This window comes from Cryptomeria japonica, chromosome 5 (assembly GCF_030272615.1).
Source record: "Cryptomeria japonica chromosome 5, Sugi_1.0, whole genome shotgun sequence".
Classification (NCBI taxonomy): domain Eukaryota; kingdom Viridiplantae; phylum Streptophyta; class Pinopsida; order Cupressales; family Cupressaceae; genus Cryptomeria; species Cryptomeria japonica.
In genome coordinates, this window is record NC_081409.1 from 343,743,071 (window position 1) to 343,764,527 (window position 21,457).

General features: G+C 33.8%; 1 protein-coding gene across 1 annotated transcript; it reads right to left on the bottom strand.

Annotated features, from left to right (window-relative positions):
* LOC131035409 (AAA-ATPase At3g50940-like) lies at nt 1-17,394 on the bottom strand. Its single transcript, XM_057967112.1, has 4 exons — nt 17,319-17,394; nt 1,716-2,859; nt 296-370; nt 1-112 (listed from the first exon to the last, which is right to left on the bottom strand). Exons 1-4 carry the CDS (start codon nt 17,392-17,394, stop codon nt 1-3), a joined length of 1,407 nt encoding a protein of 468 aa, XP_057823095.1.
* Between the last annotated feature and the right edge of the window lie 4,063 nt (nt 17,395-21,457).

Here is a 21,457-nt window from a genome sequence, read left to right on the forward strand (position 1 = left end):
CTAAGAGTTGTCATGGAGTACATCACTCTGGATGGTAGATTCACTAGGGTCTATGGCTATCACTTCACCCTTCTTAACCATTTCCATCATAAGGTGAGGGGTACCATGAATACTATAATGGAACACAATTATAAGATAGTTAAGAAAATGGATTCTACTTTGACATCATGGTGGACAAACTAGAAAAGTCTTAGTAGGGTACTATGTTCGTGTATCTTGAACCGAAGAGAGATAGGAAAGAGGACTCTGGACCCTGCAAAAGGACCAAAGACAACTTGAAGAGGAAAGCAGATACGATGCCTCTGGAGATTCAGGACCTAATGAAAGTTGCTCAGGATATGCACGCCCTCCAGGCTGAGGTGGCTGAAACCTATAAAATATTAAGCATATAAATAAATTATCATATGATTACATTACTAAATATGGGTTATCTTTACCTTGTCAAAGTTGGTGAGAATATAATTCAGGTAGCATATAATTCAAATATTCATAACCTAAAAAATATCAAGCATATAATTAAATTCTCATATGATTACATTAATAAATATTCATTTAAATATTAAATATCTAAAGATATATTATAATTTTATTAGCAAGATGTAGTCACACTTAGCATAGGAGATTGATAGAGATCATCATTCCCACCATCATGCAATTAATTTTGAAAACTTGATCATTGATTCATGGGAGTTAGGCTGGTATTCTTCTATTCTAGTAGCTATTCCTCTATCCTTAGTGTGGTTATTACAGCTCCATTGGATCATGGTGTAGCTATTCAATAAATTATTTCCTTTGTTCTTTCTTTTCTTTGGTTTCAAAGAAATGAATGTCTACTCCTAATTTAGTTCTCTATTATTTGACATGTCCATACCATTCTTTAGATTATAAATAGCCCATAGATTGGACTTAGGTGGGGGTTTTCCTCCTCCCTTCTCCTAGCTCTCTTGACTTAGAAGATAACACCTAATAAGAAACTATACAAAAGAAAAAGAAAGGTCTTTCTAAGTCTATTTTTGAATAACACATTAGTGTTGAAGGTATGAGGTTAAATGTGATAAGATCTAGCATCCTTTGGGTTATATCATTAGATTTTATTAAAAAACATTTGACAATTTCATTACTATTTTATTTTGTTTTGTTTGGTAGCTTAATTACAATTGTTTTCTCTTTTATAATAAAAAATAGATGTTGTCAACCTAACTTACCTCAATCAAAACAATCACACTTAACACATACAAAATTACTAAAAGTTTACATATTTAAAAAAAATATTAATTTATTAGTGATAAACAATCACACTTAATGCAGACAGCTTAAATCACACACATTAAGCTTTGACTTTTAAACTTAAAAATGTTAAACATCTGGAATTGATTGACATTCTGTAAACTTAATATGTTGCTTAATGTGTAGTTTAAGACTGAACCATATAATGCAATCCTAAAAGAAATTTTATATTGCATTCCTCAACTTAACGCATCGTTAAATGCCTTCGAAAAGCTACAGTGCTAAATCATTTTAAACGATGATATGGTTTTCAACCATTAACTTTTAAGCCAGAAATTGACAAAGTATAAACCTAATTCATTGAAATGCAAAGCGAATTACAGTAGCAGTCGACATTCACACCTTTGTCTTCCTAAATATTAGAGCTCTTCTACAACATAAAATAAAAACTCATTTATATTTCCGTGGGTGCTTCAGAAATATACTACGTCGTCAAGCTCTTGGCTTCTTTGTCCTTTATCTTTTTGTCGAGACCAACAATCACAGCACTCAGCGTTTTATTAGCATCCTCAGGTTTAGAGCTGAGGATTTCTGTAATCTCGGCAGGAGTTATCTTGGCGCCTGCACTAATCCTCTCTTGGACGGCAGAAAACAGTGCATGATCCTCAATTCTCAAGTAATTATAAGCGAGAGTTTTAAACACGGGGAAATCGCAGTAAGAGAGATTAATATGTACGTCCATTCTCCCACATCTACAGAGAGCAGGATCAAGATGATCCTTGTGGTTCGTAGTAAAGATAAACAAACGCTCATCACCGCAGGAAGACCATAATCCATCTGTGAAATTAAGCAAACCAGAAAGAGTAACTCTACTCTGACCACCTTTCGGTTGGTCGTTAGGTCCATTGTTCAGTACAATGGAGCAATCAATATCTTCCACAATAATAATCGATTTCTCTTTCGTTTTGATCAGAAGCTTACGGAGCTCAACGTTGTCTTTAACGTGCGTGAGATCCAAATCATATACACTGTAATTCATGTAGTTAGCAATGGCGGCGATGAGGCTTGTTTTTCCAGTGCCAGGAGGCCCATAAAGGAGATACCCGCGCTTCCATGCACGGCCTGTTCTTATGTAGAAATTCTTTGCTTGCTTGAAGCTTTCAAGGTCCGAGATAATCATTTCTTTAGTGCTAGGATTAAGGGCGACGGTATTAAAAGTTGAGGGATGATTAAAAGGAAGGGCTGTCCACTCAGCATCTGAATTGCCAGGTACAGTATTAGTAGCTATGGTAAGATCTGTTTTCTCCCTTCTCAGTTCCTCTGCTTTCCTCGCAACATGCTCAAAATATTCGGTAAAAAATTCTAAGGCTGCCTTGTCTGCTTTAAGAAGAAAGGAGTTTTTCTCTTCCACTTCATCTGCATCATTTCTGTTTGTTTTTAGCTCTTGCGTCCAGCGTATATTTAGTCCCCGGAAGGAATCGCATACTTGCTGATCAAAATCTGCAGTGATGTTCAAGGTAGTAGAATTTGTTGCCTTGTGAGCGGTCTGGTTTAGAACTTTGGCGGCGCCGTTTAGGTTTGAGTAGTAGATTAGCGCATCATCAAAGAGTTCATTGCTGAGGATGCCCGTGCCTTCAATGAATTGTGGGATGTGGAGGAAGCAATAGAAGTTGAAATACTCAAGGAGATAGAGCCACCATTCACAATATGTATCGCGGAGTAGTAGGTCTTGTTAGTTGTGCATCTTAGAGTTTCGCTCTTAAAAATATTGCAAACAAATGAATTCCCATTATATAAGTAATCTAAGCTAATAAGTCCATGCACCACATAAAACTTGGTGAATATCTAATGAATATAGCAAATTAAATTTATAAGAAAGAAAAATAAGTTTTGGGAGTAATGAAACACTATTAATGTTAAGTTGAAATTATTTGTCTTAGTTGTTTTATAATCGAATTTGATATGTCGATAAGAGTATAAAGTTGTGTCATATTTTAGATCAATTTATCAATACAAGTGAATATCAATATATCTAATTAAAGATTAATGTTGGTCAAACATATGGTCAAATTAGATTCATTTAGCTAAGTTAAATAAGGGTCATAGATTTTTAAATTAAAAATGTTTACTAAATGCATATTATATATGACTTTGAGAGCAATCACAAAAAAACACAAAAAAATAAAATAAAAAAAATTGAAAATTTTGATGTTTCAACAACTCCAACTCATAGAAATAATATTTTGTATTAAGAAAATTAAAAATTCCATTTTGTAAATCTATACATGGATTTTTCTAAACTATGAATTTTTTTATTTTAATTAGTTTTTATATTTTATATTTTATATTTTTTTGAAAGTAGGTCCTCAACACTAAAATATAAGGTTGATTATCTTGTCAATTGAAAATATTAAAATTTAATTAATTTTTTTTAAATTTGATGCAGCAAAGAAAATAATCTATGTCAAGATGATATAATTCTTTTCTTTTTTGAATAAATTAGTAACAGAACAGGTAATGAGAAAATGGCAGAGTTATATTTCACTGCATGCAAATTTCTAAATTTGTTTAAAAATTAATTTTTATAAAACTAGTTTTATTAATACACAACCAAAAAGTTGAAGAAAAACTATTAAATTTTCTATATAAAGTGTGATGCTCCATGTAACTTCAATTTTAACATTTTATCAACATCTAAATTTTAGTGTTAATTTAATAAAAAATTATATTCAAATATTTTTTTTACTTTGAAATTAAAAAAAAAAATAATATGCTAAAAAATATACGTCTTATTAATTTACATGATTTTAAAATTTAAAATATATATGTCATTTTCTAGTGAGTTGAATCTGTATTTGTCATTTCTTTTATAAAAGTGGGACACAACTTTGTACATTTATGTTGTGATTCTTTGAGTTTCAAAACTAAGTTACATGAGATAATATGAAGCATAAATATGAATTATGTCTTACACAAATTTTCTAACTAATTGTTGGAGAAAATATCTATTCATCTTTACTAACTCCTAGTTTTTGAATTTGTCACAATGGTGTTTACAAACATCTTATGGAGTATTATCAAATTGCTAGGATCAAGTTCCTCTCGACCAACCTCTAGAGGACTAGCTTTATTATTCCAAGTGAATGATTGAAGATATCATAAATGCACATGTAGATGGCTCATGATTTTAATGGACATGAATAATTATGCCTTATGTTGAAATCCAATTCCTTTTATATGTCTATATTTTACCTTCTTACAATTGCTATTAAGTACCTATATGAGAATTATCTAAAATGAGTTATGTGTTATGCTTCTATCAACTATGAATACATTAGGGTTAAGTTATTTATTTAGTTGATAATATGTTAATTTAATTACTTGGTACCCATATTTATTAGCACTTGCCATTAGGCTAGTACTATTGCACTCGGTTTTTCTTAACTTGTTATTATTCAATTGTTTCTCCACCAATAAGAAATGTTAAATATTTTTAATTTTTTTTAGTTTCTAAATTACATAAATTATATTTCTCCAATCTAATTTTCTAAAAAAAATTACATCTTATTGTTGGATTATATGGATCTACTATCTAAATGAAAATTTTGAGGCCATTTTTTAGGACATTAAGATAGGTAAATTTAATTTTAAAAAAATAATTATTTCAAGCATCCACTACCATCAAATAGATATTTAACAAATGATTTGGAATCTATTAAATATTAATATGGTTCTTTTTTTTGTTAGATTATTATTTGTATGTTTGTATTTTATATCTTATAATTTTTTATCAGAATAAAATGAATATAATATACTGTAACATAATATAACATAACATAACATAACATAACATAACATAACATAACATAACATAACATAACATAGCATAACATAACATAACATAACATAGCATAACATAATATAACATAATATACTAATATATTAAATAAATTTCAACTATTGAATTTAATCTAAATCATTTAAAACTAATTATTATATTATTTTATTTAGATTAGGTTATCCTCGTGCAATTAAATGATATTAAAGTTTGATAATAAAATAATATTATTAATAATAGAATACTAATATTTATAATAATATATTAATAAATAGCAACAATATTAATAATATTAAAAATAAAATATAATAATATAAGAATCTTAATATTTATCTTGAACCTTAACATAATAATAAACTAAAGATTTAAACTAAGTCTAACCTAACACCAACTTTAAACATAACTCTAAGTTAATAATATTAATAATATAAAAATTAAATTATAATAATATAAGAATATTAATGTTTATATTGAATTAGAAATATTTTAAGCTATTCTATACTTGCTAAAAAGTTTCATTTCTTAAAAAATTATTATGGAGATTTTGCTAGATATAGTGACTTCAGATACTAATGGTTATTTTTACCTACATGATCATATAGACAAATGTGGAAAAATATTTGGAAATGTAATTATACACATGTATAAGAATTTTGACTAGAAGAACATGGTTTATGTTGTTTATTTCTCACATAATATAATATGGCTCTAGATAAGAAGATAATTAGGTGACACTACAATAGGAAGCAAATGTAAATTTGATCTCTTTTAACATTTGTAAGATTAAAAATATATCTATATAATTATTTTTTTTAGTGTAATCCCATACCTTGTGTTTAAATAAAATGTAACTCACCTATATGTTTAGATGGAGCTACATTATATAGGTTACAAATTTTAAAAACATTTATTTCATCTTTAATAGTATAACATTTAATTTTTAATAACATAAGATATTATATATTTTTATTATACAATATTAAATTTCTATAATATTATAATTAAAAGATTAGAATTGGGCTAAATATATTATATAAAATTAATTCTTATTTTTATTTCTTCCTATATGTTTAAATGTACTAAGCCAATTTTTAGCAATGACTGCAATCTAAGATTCTATATAACAATATTTTTTTCTCATTATTTTTATAGCTATCATAAGAATTATTATTTATTTATTTCTAAACTTTAACTTAAATAAGTACAAATATGGTGTGTTTGACAATGTGGAAAGAAAAAAAAATACAAGATTTTAATATAGATATTTGTCTAAGATACAAAGTATCAATATTTCAAACCTTTCCCTTACACTACATGAAATAACAAAAATCAAATGAAGATAAATAACAAGTAGAATAAGAACCATGTTATAAGAAAAGTCCACCCAATGTATTATCTTATGAGAACATATAAATAGGATGTAGCAAAGGCATCTGATCTCCATGAAATGAGGATAGGACTCCTGAAACATGGAGCAATGGCGAGTTGCCTGCCACAAAGGTAGTGTGAGGTGTCAAAACTAAGTCGACACATCTCTAACAACTCCTAATCAACTTGACATCTTGCATGAACAATTGTCAAGTGTAAATGGATGAATAAGTAGGCCTAAATAAGCCTAAGTGTAATTAAATGAAATAAATACACTAACACCCCCATTTAAGTGTACCTTAGGAGGAAAAGAAGAAACATAGTTTGTAGCCACTATCTTGGTGAGGTACCCATGTACAATTCAAATGAAAATGATTCTCGACCATAAACCCTAATAAGGTACTCATGTACAAATAAATCTCTCATAAATGGAGAAAGATAGAAAACGCAGTGAGAAGAAACACTCTTCCAAAAAAAGATAAGAAGAGAAGACAATGAAGCCCCCCATTAATATAGAATCTCCTACAAAGGAGCTAATTTTACACCAAGAATGTCAAAGTGTGACACAACCAGGTACCAATGTTGGTGAAGAATGGCCGATGAATCACTCACTGCAACAAAATGAAGATCAGGCATGGAGACACCTACTTGGAGCGTCAACTAAATACTCATCAATGGTAGATTGGTACAATCTAAGTCTAACTAGAGCCATGCACAAATGTGTACAATTCAAGTCTCACCTAGAGCCATGAACCAAGTCTCACAAGATATTCCTAATCTATAGAGTACAAGAGGATTACATCAAATATGTCATCAAATAAAAAGTACAAAGAGGTGTGGCACTTTATATTACTATGTTACAACATAGCTCATGCAAGAGAATCCATATGGTGTGTAGCACCAGAATCTATAATCCATGGAGATAAAAATGATGATTATGTAGAAACTATGGCCTTGCTTTTGAATTTCTTTTTGTCCTTAGTATTTTCTTGATTCGGAGAAGATGCTTTGATAGAATCAGTTACCCCAATAATAAAATTTTTGAGTACAAAAAGTTCTCAATCCATTTTTTCATGCACTGATGTTCTTCATAACTAGTTTTCATACAAAAGGAATATTTAACTTTCTCAATAGTCGATTTACTTTGTTGAGAAGAGTTATCATTTTTGAAGTTGTTAATTTTATCTTCTTTATTGTCTTCATTGTCCTTTTCAGTGTTCTTATTTTTTCATTTACCATTTTGTTGCTTTTCATATCCTGCAATTAGAGCTTGAGGCTCAGTAGATTTCAAGGGACCCATTTGAATTAATTTTTATTTCTCTTTTGATAGATAAAAAATAAAGTCATCTAGAGTAGGAATTTTCCATGAGCTACCAATAGCTCTTTTAGTAGACTAAAAAGTAGAGACAAACACATAAAATACAGGCCATAGTTTGGAAAGTAAAGAAAGGATTAATTGATCCTCTTTCTTGCCATTTCCACAATATTTAAATTTCAAATCTGAAGATTTAAATTTAGTGAAAAAATCCTCAAAAGTAGTAAAATCTCTAGGACTTTTAGCTAAGAGTTTATTTTCCAGCTCATGACTTTTAAGTTGATCAATTATCCCAAATAGTTATTGAAATACTTTTATTTGTCCTTAGCTGTATTAGGTTATTTTTCTATTGCCATTGTTACCATAAATAAGCCTTTATTCTTAAGTACAAGAGTTACTTTCAACTTCCAATCATGATAATTGAAAGGTGTTATAGATGTTGTATAGGAACATTATAATCCATGCTACTATACTTAGATTGTTTCTTTTCTAGAATGCAAACATGGTGAAATTACTTCTTGATGAAGTGAGAAAAATATACCCCACAGAACACCCCCTTGTTTATATTTTTGTTCTTCCCGTGTTTTTGGTATTTTATAGGAGTTCTTTATAACCAATCCCCCCTCCCAAAAAAAAAAAATACATACACCCCGCCCAATGAAAGGGCATGAGAAGTTGCGTCTGTTGTCTAAGGAGGCTGAGGGCAACCCTATGTGTCCATCACTACTACTGCTACATCATCTAAATTTGGGTGTAGGGCTGCGAGGATTGGCTAGGTGTAAGACCACATTTACTGAGGCCATGTGTCTCTCCTCTCTTTGTGTTTTCCAAAGTCATAAAAGACTATACATGGAGGGGGCATGAGCAGGAATTGTTGACTGTAGACGAGCAAGGGGTTTAAGAAGTTCCTACTGTTGTTGATGGAAGAGTTGCACGAGTGTCATGCCATGGATAGAAAATGAGGGGTTGAACCATATGTGCAGGGAACTATGGGTCTATCTCGGCTCATGTTGTCCAAACATGGCTCCCTCCTTTCTTTGTTGTTCTTGAACCCTCAAACACACCCTTTGCCTCTCTTACGTTGCTATAGGGCTCAAAAGAGGTCATCAACTTGCCTCGGGAGTTGCCTCCTATTGCAGCAGCTTCACAAAAACATAGGGAGTCACAAGAGATGAGCAGGTGTTCCTTTTCTTACAAAATAATCTTAGACCTCGCTTCGATACAATGAAATAACCAGAACCTAATGAAGATAAATAAAAATCACAATAAGAACAAGATTATGAGAAAAGTCGACCAAATTTATTAGCTTATGAGCACATATAAATAAGAAATAGAAAAGGTACCCGATCTCCATGAAATGAGGATAGGATTCTTCAAATTATGGAGTGGTGGCAGGTTGCCTACCAAAAAGGTAGTATGAGGTGTCCAAACTGAGTTGACACCACTCTAACAACTCCTAATCGACTTGACATCTTGCATGAACAAGTGTCAAGCGTAAATGGATGATTAAGTAAGATTAGGTAAGCCTAAGTGTAATTAAAAGATAAATACACTAAAACTACATATAATAGACTATTCAAGTAAGAGTTGGAATTAGAATTACTATAATAGTTTTTCCAATGATTAAAAATCAATAAATAAAACTATTTATTACACAAATTGCTACCTAGTGGGTAGCTCTCATTTCAATAAAACATAGAAATAAAATACATCTATATCAACAACAAAGAGAAAACAACATAACCTAGATGACCTCTATGACCTCGTAGCATCTCTCAATTTGCTTTGATTGGAACATGCTCCCATTTAAACTCATCATGTGCTCATAGGTCTCCAAGTTGTTTCTTTATAATCCATCCCTCAAAGATAGAATTGTGTCGATCTTGTCCTTATTCTCTAGTATCTCCTCTATTTTAAAAAATAATTCTACCAATCCCATGAAAGCATTGGGCTTGAGCCTTTAAAGTACATTTACCACTGGTCACCAATATTGAGTAGTCACCAATTGATTAATGACATGTTGTGTATCCTCAATGTCTTTGGTGGTTCTTACAATGGTAGAAACACAATATTCAAGCAACTCTACACTATGCACATGTGACCCTACAAGAATCTTCTCGCCAAATATCTTATGAACCACATCCTCTTAAACATCATCTTCAATGATATATATTTCCTCTAGCTGCTCCATGACTGAGTCTTGATCAGAACTATATATACACTCAATGATGGAGATAAACTTTTATTTACTCTTAATAGAGGATGGATCTACCATTTTAATCAAAGTGTCATTCTAAATTGTCTCTGTTATCATATATATATTGCCTCTAATTTTTCAGCCTAACATATTTTACATCTAAGACCGGCCAAGAAAAATCTTGCAATCCCCTCCAGATTCTCCTTTCCCTAATCTATAATATCAAAATCATACTCCTCATTCACTTCTTCTACTATATTAAAGCCCATCTATGTCTAAGAATCAAAAGAGATGATTGAATCTACATTTTGATCTATGGCATGATTAGAAAGGATGCCTACAACTGTATTGGATTTTCTAAAGACATGTCTTATTGTGTTCTCCCCCAAATTTTGAAGAATCACACCAATGCCATCAACGCACATTTTTTACTTCCAACTTGGTGTTGTTTTGAATATGATGGCATGAATCACCTTTAGTGAATCCCCTTCAATTACTAAATTTGTTAACAAATTCTTCTTACATAGTCTCAACCCAACCAATAAGGGAGCGTACTCGACATCATTATTTGGTTCACTAGGCAACTTGTCGGATCCACCCAAAACCAATCTCCCTCTGTCAACCCTAATGATGAACCCAATATTGAATAATCTTGGATTTCCATGGGTAAAACCATCAACATTGATTTTGAGCCTTCCAAAAGAGGGAAGCCACCACCTCACATTCTTACTAATATTAGTGTTGCTAAGTTTGTCTCCTCATAGGGGAATGAGATGTAGCCAAATCTTCTCTATCCACTCATCCCATGATGTGAATATGTGATTTACCCTACTCACAACAATGGTATTGACATGTTCACAGACTGCCACTTTAATTTTTTTCAACATTAATGAGATGTGGCTAGATCTTCTCTATCCAATCATCCCATGATGTGAATATGTGACTTAACCTACTCACATCAATGGTATTGACATGTTCATAGATGACCACTTTAATTTTGTTCAACAACAATTCTATCTTGACTCTTTTATCCTAAAAATTCTTTGGTTTCTCTCTTTCAAAATGTGCCAAATTAGAGTGGCAAGAAAGCATACCATAGACAACCCCACACTAAGATTTTGTTTAGAAGATGCCAGCACATAAGTTTTTATTTTAGTGATGCTAGCATAGGACCATAATAGTTTAATTTCCCCAAGAAAAACTTCCAACACTCTTGTGCCACCTCATAGTGTACAAATAAATGATCCAACATTTTATCATGCTCATAATACATCAAACATTGAAAGGGAACCATAAAACCCAATTCTTTTAGCCTATCACCAATTAAAATACACTTTTGTACTGCCAACCATATGATGGTCCCCACTATTGGCAATATGTGTGGGTTCTAGCACAACTTTGTTTCCCAGTCACATCTTATCCAATCTCCCTAAGACACTTCATAGCCCAATTTTTGTGATTAGTTACCAGATTTTTCTCCACACCAAAAAAAATCATCCTCTCATCTACATACAACCATGTGTCTCAAAGCCAATTTGTCCTCCATCAGCTTCTTGTTAGCTCCACCCAACATTTCCAATTGTTTCCATTTAAAAGACATAATACCATTATTCCAAGATATCATTAGATAATCTCTAACTTTGTGTCTGAGTTTAGGGGCAACATTTTTTCTCATTAACATCATTCCTAGTAGATCAATAAGAGGTTTGTATCCGTTACAAGAATCCTTCTAGAAATCCACTTTTCTGACATCTTTAATTCTCTAGGTCATGTGATCAGCTATAATATCTATACATATTTTCATAAAGTTTCAGATAGTTGAGGCTCATGGTGGATTGGCAATTGTCAAGATTATTTTTGGTGAATCCTCATCTAGATACTTATTTTTGAGAACTTGGTACCATATTTCATTCGATTCTCTATATATTCACCAAGTAAGTTTTGTTGGAAAGAGACAGTGTGTAGGTTATCAGGTGTTGTCATTTATGGTAACCTAATTCAGTGTACCCATCCACATTGCATTATTTGAGCATACCGGAAGTCAAATTAGAGATTTGTTCAAGTACGACAAGATAAGAATAGAACATATAAGAGTGTTCAATATTTTGGTTGGTACTTATTTTCATGTTAACATTTGGACTTGAGGGAAGGTTGATGGATGTGTAGTGCCATAAAATTGCAACCCTTGTAATTTTAACCATATTTTGGGTCCTTACCTTGGCGAGGACATCTCCTTCCCTAACCGGGACCTATTTTTGCATTTCCAACCCTTCACTCTTTCTCCTTCATGACCTATGTCTTCTCTAGACCCTATCCGAGCCCCAAAATAGGACAGGACAGGGGCATGTTGCCCTTGTCCTCACCGCTTAGGGTGGCCCTATGTTAGGTCTACCTGGTCTCCTATGCACAATTTGTCTTCGGGGTTTGCAAATCCTCTTTGTTGGCCTTCGGTGATTGAAAATTAATCCTTCAGGCATGTATAAAAAGGAATTCAATACCCGCATTCATGGATGGATGGACAAGGCAAAAATGGAGAGATAGATAAAGAGCATAAGGAGAAGAGAGAAGATTTCAAGGTCATCATCAAGCACTCAAGAATTCAAGTCTTCTTCATTCATCCATTGGAGCAACATTACAACATTTATTTGCAAGCATGTGTGTGTGTTAGGGTTTTGTCATGTTACATGCCATTTCATACAACATTTGTGGTTACATTCAAGAAGCAAAGCAATCATCATCAACAAGTTGCAGATATACAAGGTATACATATCCATTGTTCACATTCAAGCATTTGCAATTACTTTCTTTCAAGGTTGATTCCTCAATCGGGGTATGAATGAGGCAAACCCCTATCTACAACCTTCCTTTCTTATCTTTTTTGTGTGTAGGTTGTAGGTGTGAAGCTATAATTGTAGGTTTGGGATTTATTTGTAGAGATAGAAGAACCCCTTTCATTTTGCGGATTTTATGGAAGACCATGACATTCCCAACACGGTCCCAACGAATTTTATCCTTCTGCAAACCGGTCACCTCAGCCACCAAATCTTCATCCGCTCTCTAGGTCTGACCAAACAGAGTAAAAATGAACCTAATATTTTTGTGAATAATAATCATTAAGAGAAATAAAACATGATAAATAAACACTTGATGACAAAAGAGAGAGGTTACAGACAAATCATTATTCAATATGTTTCCAAAAATACTATTTTTATGCTAAAAAAAGAAGCTAAACTAGACTGGAAATATAGACACCTAATTGCTAAATGTCTTGATCTCCTCTCTAGGATTGGCCACATAATAACCATTCATACATGGAGTGAAGGTAATAAATCTATAGATAGGCTAGCTAATCTTGGCCTATTTTCCAATCATATAAAAATATGGATGGATGTGCATGAAATTCTTGTTGAGATTTGTGTCACTACCTTGGTGACATAATGCTTAATGATGAATAATAATTCTAAGATTGCATTTTTATTTCTTGGCATAACCACCTTATCTGCCAATTATTTATTGTTTATGTGGTAGACCTCTAATTTTGACATTAGATGTACCTTCCCCAATTTTTGACCTATGTTGTCCCTTTCATACTCCTAGTTTTCAAAAAACTTCTTTACTCTTTGCCTCTGGTTTCACTGTGTTATCTATGGATGGAGACGTTATGCAAACAAAGCTAGATAGCTATGATGATTTCAAGAACAATGCAAATTTGTGGCCAAAAGTGGTGAAGGGAAACCTTGCAAACTATGTGGACAGAATGCAAAGTTATAACTCAAACCTCTTGGAATAATTTTCCCAATTATGGGAGAAAGGTGAAGTTAAAATTGGGGGAGTGATTTTTATGGTTTTTCTGGAGACTATCACTATTTTTATTGGTTAATCTCTAGGAGTAAATTTCCCCCAAAATACAAAGGGTGCTTATAAAGATGATTTAAAAAGGCTCTTTACATTGGGTGAAAGTGCCTCAAGACTTCAAAGTGGTTACAATAAGGTTGACCTACCTATGGTTTAGAAATATACGCTGCTCATTCTTATGAAGTATTTCATGCTAGACAAGAGATTCAAATACTTCCACACCTAACTCTTTGACATGTCAAACCATCTCAACTATGGCATCAAAATGAATTTTTCATTCTAGGTTTGTTCATCTTCATCCTACTCAGTTGTTTTGGCTAAAGCCAAGAATACTTTCCCTCTTCACAAAGGCTTAATCTTGAGGCTTTATAAATTTTACTTGTCTTTGACCCCATCTAGTGGGGGACTTTTAATTTCCTTTGGCCCCATGCTAGACCCTAACCTAGTTGTGGAGCTTTTTGGAACATGCATTATGAAAATTAACCCTAATCTATCATCCTTGTCCAAGACTAAACTTGTCCCTACCCAGTTCAACCCTATTCATGGTGCCAAGCAGATAAACCCCCTACTACCCCATCCAAGGAAGTTGATTTGGTGAACTTTGAGAAGGTAGAGGAATCCAAGGATTTATATTCTTCCTTATCCATAGGTTCAAATTAGTCTCTGACTAGTTCTATAGAGAAATGTCCCTTCACGTGCTCGTTAGGCTCCCCTTCACCAACCTATGGTGTTTCTTCTCTCAATCTTGATTCCCCTACTCTGGTCGATAATGTTACTAGGCTAGATGGAGCCATTGATAAAAAATATGTGATTGTTTGTTGGCTCCTCTCCCAACTGAGTGTGGCCAAGAAGAAGATCAACTATTTGGAAGTAGTGGCAGATGCCTCCAGAGGCTCATGGTAATATCTAAGCGTTGGAAGAGAATGGTGAGAGGATTTGGAGGCCTGCCAATGACATGGGTAGAAAATTGGAAAGTTGGGAGACTATGGAGGAGAAGCTTAAGGAACTCAATGTAAATATTACTCAAAGAGATGAGAGAAAAGACAAAGTTTAGTTGAAGGAAAATCATGAGGCTCCAAAAAGAAAAATTGAGATGGTTACTTTAAGCTAGCAAATTGTGAGGAATGATTTTGCCTTTGTACATTCAATCTAGGAGGAGATAAAATGAAGGAAGGTGAAGAGAAAGAGATCTGGAGTCTCCTACAATGGCATTAGGCCCTATCACCTATGTTGTCAAGTCTACTATGGATTCTATAATACTGGCTTCTAGCAAATATTTTAACAAAAAACTTTATTTTAAGGAAGTTAATGTTTTATGCCATGAATGGTAAGATGATAATGGTCCCACTTAGTAGACCATTCCTTTTTGTCTTTGGTGGGTGGGTGGTCTTTTGGTTGGCTTTTTGTTTCTCTGTGTAGTGGTTTTCTTTTGGCCATCTACTTGTTTTTTATATTTTTTGGTCTTGGCTATAGTTTTTTGGATGGGTGTTCACTCCTCATGTATACTAGGTAGTTTATCTTAAGTGATTATGTAAAAGGTTCGAGGCTATCCTGGTTTAATTAATCAAAATACTTATTTTATATGAAATTAAAAAAATTCAATATGAGCTAGATGAATTGTATAATATCCACCATGAGTTGTCCTATGGCCTTTGGCCTTTAAAAACCATAAATAAATATTTTGAAATGATCAATCATTATGCACTTAATTTTTTACCCACTCTCATTCTCTAAAAGGTATTTAAACTTCTTACTAGTATTGAATACTTCATTCTTAATCTTGAACTACAAATCCAACACTTTAATCATCGATATTAAAAGTAGTGAAATATAATAAATTAATCAATCTTCTTGTTTTCATAATAGCACAAATATTAGGATAGGCTAGGTGATGTGGACATGATGGTCCCTAAAAGCATTATCTTTTATAACTTTTCTCTTATGATTTTTTCTTTAGAAAATGCTTCACAAATTGAATATATAAATTTTTTTATCATTATTCTTAAAAACTTGACCTAACACTTTTTTTGAAAAATCATTAATACAAGACATGAGAAATGATAACTTACTCAAATCATTTGTTTGTATAAGACAGAAAACATTTAGGATATATTAACTTTAAAAAGTTTCTCTTTTGCATTTTTCTTTACTACATATTTCATGAACCTCCTTATGTGCCTCAACCTTAAGTAAATCATAAAATAACTCAAGAATTATACCATTAGTAACCTGATACCATGAAAGTTTTTAAGTGTCCATACTAGAGATGTCATAAGCAAATTTTATCTTCGTATTTCATAATGCAAGAATAATAATATTTACTCCAAAATTACATAGAAACATCTTATTATTTATCATAGAAAAAAAAAAAAAATCCTAAATTATTAATTTTAGGATTATATGTTTTTTATTTTTAAACCCACTCCATACTACTTTTCATTTAATTTTGTAACACTAAATATAATATCTTTTAGCTTTGGATTGTAATAAAGATCAACTAGACATTTTTGTACCTTCTTTATATTGAATTTCACACCTTTTAATACAATATTTAAGTATTGGTCATCTCCAACCTTGATATTGCTTTTGAATATTTCATCAGTATAGAAAATAACTCATTATTTTATGACATGTGATAAGAACAGCTTGATTATAATTACCAAAACTCTTTAGGAAATATTTAATAAAGTAATAATTTATTTTTGGAGAAGCCTCCTAATGCTTCTAAGAATAATTATCTTTTTTTCTATGATTACCTTCTTTCAATTTGCATTACCTTTTGAAGAGAACTCAACTATTGTGAGTTGGAATATAAAATATTTATCTTATCAAATGTACCTCCTCCTCTATTTCTTTGTAAATAATTTTGATTCATGTGTGTGGCTTGTCCTTGATTGGTGGAACCTTCATTTGAAAATCTTTTATTTTGAAAATAAAACATTCTCATTACTTTTTCCAAATTTTTTGGTCAATCCTTCTTCAAAAGACATAAGAGATCAAATTAAATGATCTAGCTTGAGTTGTTAGCTATTTTATTTGCTCAGTAATTATTGTAATATGAGTCTACTTTAGTTGTTTAATTTTTTATAAGAATAGGTATCATATTGAGCACATCATTTATTCTTTTCTAGTAATTAATTGTTGATGCTCTTACCTTATTGCATGTTTGAATTCTAAAATTTTCTTCAAAGTTTACAATTTTAAAACATATAACTATCTTGCTAATCTTCTTATGGAGTCTTCCACGAATCCATGATTTTATTTTCACCATCCATTTTCAAAAATATTCTCTTATAGAATAACTATTCGAATATAGATTAATTCCTTTAGAGTTTTTCCTTTTAGCCTTTTTTTTTGTTGTTCTATCATAAGGTGCATTCAAAATATTGGAAAGCTTGTATGTATATCTTGTTGTATATTTGCAACAAGTGATGAGATCGAATACAACAATAACAGTTTATAAAAAAAAATTGAATCAATAAGGTGGATTGATTGCGCTTTGCAACTAGGGCACAAACCTTGGTGGTGTCGCTGGTTACAGGACGCTACCACATGCGAGGGCTCCCTAGCCTTGCTGGGAAGCCCTCGAAACATTTATTACTCTCTCTGCAATAAATGGAGCTGAATAAAGGTGACCCCAATAACCTAAAACCACCCATTCTTTTCTCTATGAATGGTCGGGAGCAACGGAAAACCTCCAGCCAGGTGGTGGAGGGAAAGCGGTTTTCATTCCCTGAAGATGAAAAGTTCGAAGACGCTCTCCACCATGAAGATGAAGCCAATATCATGGGAACACAAGGTGAGGTCTACTCATCCAAATGCATCACCATTAAACCTAACGACTCAATGCTCTCTGCCATTTCTTCTGAGATTTCTAGACTTAGGGATTCAAAAAAAAAATTTGCTGCCTTTGATGTAAATAACTTACCATCTCGTAAATATATGAATAAATGGCTGCAAGATGTGTGGGTCAATAAACTAGGGTTTCACTTTTTGTTTTGTAGAATGATTCAAAAGGGTTTGTTTCTAATTTTCTTTGACAATAAGGAAAACCAAAGAAAAATTGTAAATAAGCAGTTTTGGTCGATAGGGAGTTCATCTTTTACGATTGTTTGTTGGGACCCTAAGGCTTGTAACACTGAAATTCTCGCCCTTTCATGCCCGAAATAGATAACCATTAAGAATGTCTCGGCCTTCCTCTGGTCCTGTGTTGATAAAATTGCGGAACCCTTGGGGAAAATTATAAAAATCGACTCTTCTCCCTCGGTACTCCCTCATCTCGATGCTAGACTTCTCATTGCCTTGAAACTAGGTATGGTATACTCTGCTGAAATTGTTATTAGCCTTAACTATAAAACTTACTATTGTTCAATTGAGTATATGGGTGGAATTGATGCCTGCCATTTTTGTAAGGTTAGTGGCCATTTTAGAATTAAAAGTCCCTTATTATCAAATAAATCTTCAAAGTCTAAGACACAGGCCTCTAGTCCCCCCCTGTATCTAAAGCCTCGCCCTCTGAGCCTGCCCCCTCATACCCCCCCTTGTACCCCCCTCACTCAAAGTTAAGGATGCTAAAGAGAACATCAATGCTATATGGGACAACAACACTCATATCACAGACTCCCAGGGGATCCCAGAATGCTTCTCCCACTATTATCATAAGCTTTTTACCTCAGATGAAGTAAATGATGACCATAGATATGCTAGAGAGCTCATTAAGAAATTGACCCCACCCAAACTTAATGATGAGGACTTTGAGTTTTTAGGGCGCCCTATCTCAAGAGAGGAAATTGCTATGGCTATCTCCTCTATGGGCAATGACAAATCCCCTGGACCAGATGGATTCCGAGTGGAGTTTTATAAGAAAAGCATTGGATGGATTGTAGGAGACCTCCATGACCTATATTTGGAGGCTATTTCCAAAGGAACCCTAGGCAAAGAGATCAACCAAGGGCTTATCAAGCTCATCCCTAAGGAGGGACACAAGACTTTGATTAAGAACTGGAGGCCTATCACGCTACTAAATGTATCTTATAAAATACTAGCCAAAGTAGTAGCAAATAGGTTAATTAGAATCCTCCCAAAAGTAATTAGCCCTACCCAAACAGGCTTTGTTAAAGGAAGGTATATCCTTGAGAACTTGGTGACCTACTGGGAGTCACTTGAATGGGAAAAGGTCTCCGGTCAGAATGGGGCTATGCTATTAATAGACTTTGAGAAGGCATATGATAGGATAGAATGGGGATTCATAAATCAAATGCTAGCTAGTCTGGGCTTCCCAGAGTCCTTCTACAAGATTGTTCAGACACTACTTAGTGATGCCTATGCACTTTTGGAGGTAAATGGATTAAAATCTAACAACATCACTCTCTCCAGATCAATTAGACAGGGGTGTCCGCTTGCCCTAGCCCTATTTGTCTTGGTTGCGGATGCTATGCACTATATACTAAAGGACTTCAGCTTATCGCCTAGGGTCAAAGGAATTTCAGTCCCTAACAAAGAAGAAATCATTAATATCTAGTTTGTAGATGACACAACTATTCTATTCTCCCTAGATGAGGAAAATTTAACACATCTTCTTCACAATATTGAGATCTTCTGCAAAGCCTCAGGTAGTAGAATTGCCCTTCATAAATCTACCTTGCTAGGTTCAACTAACTCCCATCCTATTTGGTTGTCTAAGTTTGATCTGAAGTGGGGAGGCCCAAATACCATCATCAGATACCTGGGAATTCCCTTCTCTGTCTCCCCGAACTTGAAAGAAATGTGGGAATGGTTCATAAATAAGGTGGATAAGAAGCTCACTAAATGGAACTGGAACTTCTTGTCCCTAGCAGGTCATTTTCAGGTCTGTCAGAAACTATTATCTTCATATAACATATACTACTCCTCAGCCTGGTTATTCAGCAATTACCAGTTCAACTACATAAAAAAACAAATCAGGAACTTCCTCTAGTCAGATGGGACGGGAAAAAGGAAGCAACATGATGTTAAATGAGATTGGTGTATCAGATCTAAGATGCAGGAAGGTATGGGCCTCAAAGACCTCAAACTTCAAGGAACTGCACTGGCTGCCAAATGGATTTGTAAAGCCCATGATGGAAACGAACCCTGGAAAGTGCTTGTTAGAAACAATATTCAATGCTCCGCCCCAAAAACAGCAAAAAAGTGAAAGAACCTAGCCATGGGAGACCTGATTGCTAGGAATTTTGAGGTCTCCCCTGCGGGTTCAGAAGTCTTCAAGTCTATAAGGAAGGATTGGAACCATGTTAGATAATACATCAGCAATAAAGACATTCTAGATAAGAAGGGCTCTTTGAATTTGGAAAGGTTTATATGGTGGAATGCTCTGCACAATGGGAAACAGTTAGCATGTCTTCAAGGATGTTCTGCCCTCAAATGGCACAATCGAGGACTGGTCACATTTGAACACATTCTGGAAGATGGCATTTTGACCTCCTGGGAAACTATCAGCTCTAAATTAAACCTTCCCCTCTCCCAAGCCAGAACCTACAGCATCCTTAAGTCTGCACTTGCTCCCATCCTTCCCTCTCCTAACCCATCCTCCCTCTCCCCTCTAGCCTCCCTCTGCTCGATAGATGGCTCTCCCCTCCTGCTAACCAAGGCCAAAATGATCTACTCTGCCCTTTCTGACTCTGTGGATATTCTCGAGCACCTTAATAGCACTTGGAACCTTTCCTGTGATACAAAAAAATGGCATTCTAGCCTCTCAAGATTCTGGTCTAATCCAACTGAGCCAAAAAAGAAATTTTTTGCTTGGAGACTCCTGCTTCATAAACTGCCACTTAAGGATAACAACGGTGACCCCCTACTGTGCAAACTTTTCCATATCCCTAAATCAATATACCACATTTTTTTTGAATGTCATTTTGCCAAAGAAGTCTGGAATCTGTTTGTATCTCACTTAGTAACAATTGTTTTACTGTTGAAGAGATGGTATTTGGTTATGTTAGAGGTGGCAAGAAACATGCTAATCTTTTCTAGTCTTCTCTCTCCTTGGAAATTTTGTGGATCATTTGGAAATCTAGGAATGATGATGTGTTTAATGGAAAGAGTAGGAACCTCACTGAGTCTCTTAGGAGACTCATCCGCTACCTTGTTGCTATGCAGGTCATAGTGGTACTAAGATTGGAGGAAGACAAATTTGACAGGTGGCTAAAGAATGGAACTACCCTAGTTTTCATTAGAGAGCTCTCACATGGCTTCACTTGGGATCGCATGGGAAGCAAGAAGACTCATTTTGAACATGGGCTGATGAGATTCATGCAAGAGATGGAGGAACGACAACAGAGAGGACTTCATTGAGCTGGAGTTGGAAGGACTACCCTCCCACCCCTTCAGAGATTAGTTTGCCGAAGGAAATGTGCTAGTCTGGTGCAAGGGAGAGCTAGGTTGGACTGCATGGCTCCCCCCCATGGGCGACAACAATGGTCTTAATTCCTCCTTTGTGTTTAGTTAGTTATATACCCCATGATGCATTTTGATATGTCTCTCATTTTGCGTAATTTTGTAATTCAGCTCCAATGCATATGATCTTATATCATGACTCGTGATCCCACCTGATATAGCTCCTGCAATACTCTTTAGCTGGCTACAAGGTATCCAGCCAAGACTCTCAAATTTTGTAACTGTTGTT

Excerpts from the sequence above, each read along its gene's own strand:
- LOC131035409 (XM_057967112.1), bottom strand. The coding sequence starts at position 17,394 with ATGTTTCGAGGGCTTCCCAGCAAGGCTAGGGAGCCCTCGCATGTGGTA. Across the intron at positions 371-1,715 it reads GAAGCCAAGAGCTTGACGAC|GTTTCAGCCACCTCAGCCTG; the intron begins GTAGTATATTTC and ends AATATTTTATAG. Across the intron at positions 113-295 it reads CCTGAATCTCCAGAGGCATC|TATTCATGGTACCCCTCACC; the intron begins GTATCTGCTTTC and ends GTTCCATTATAG.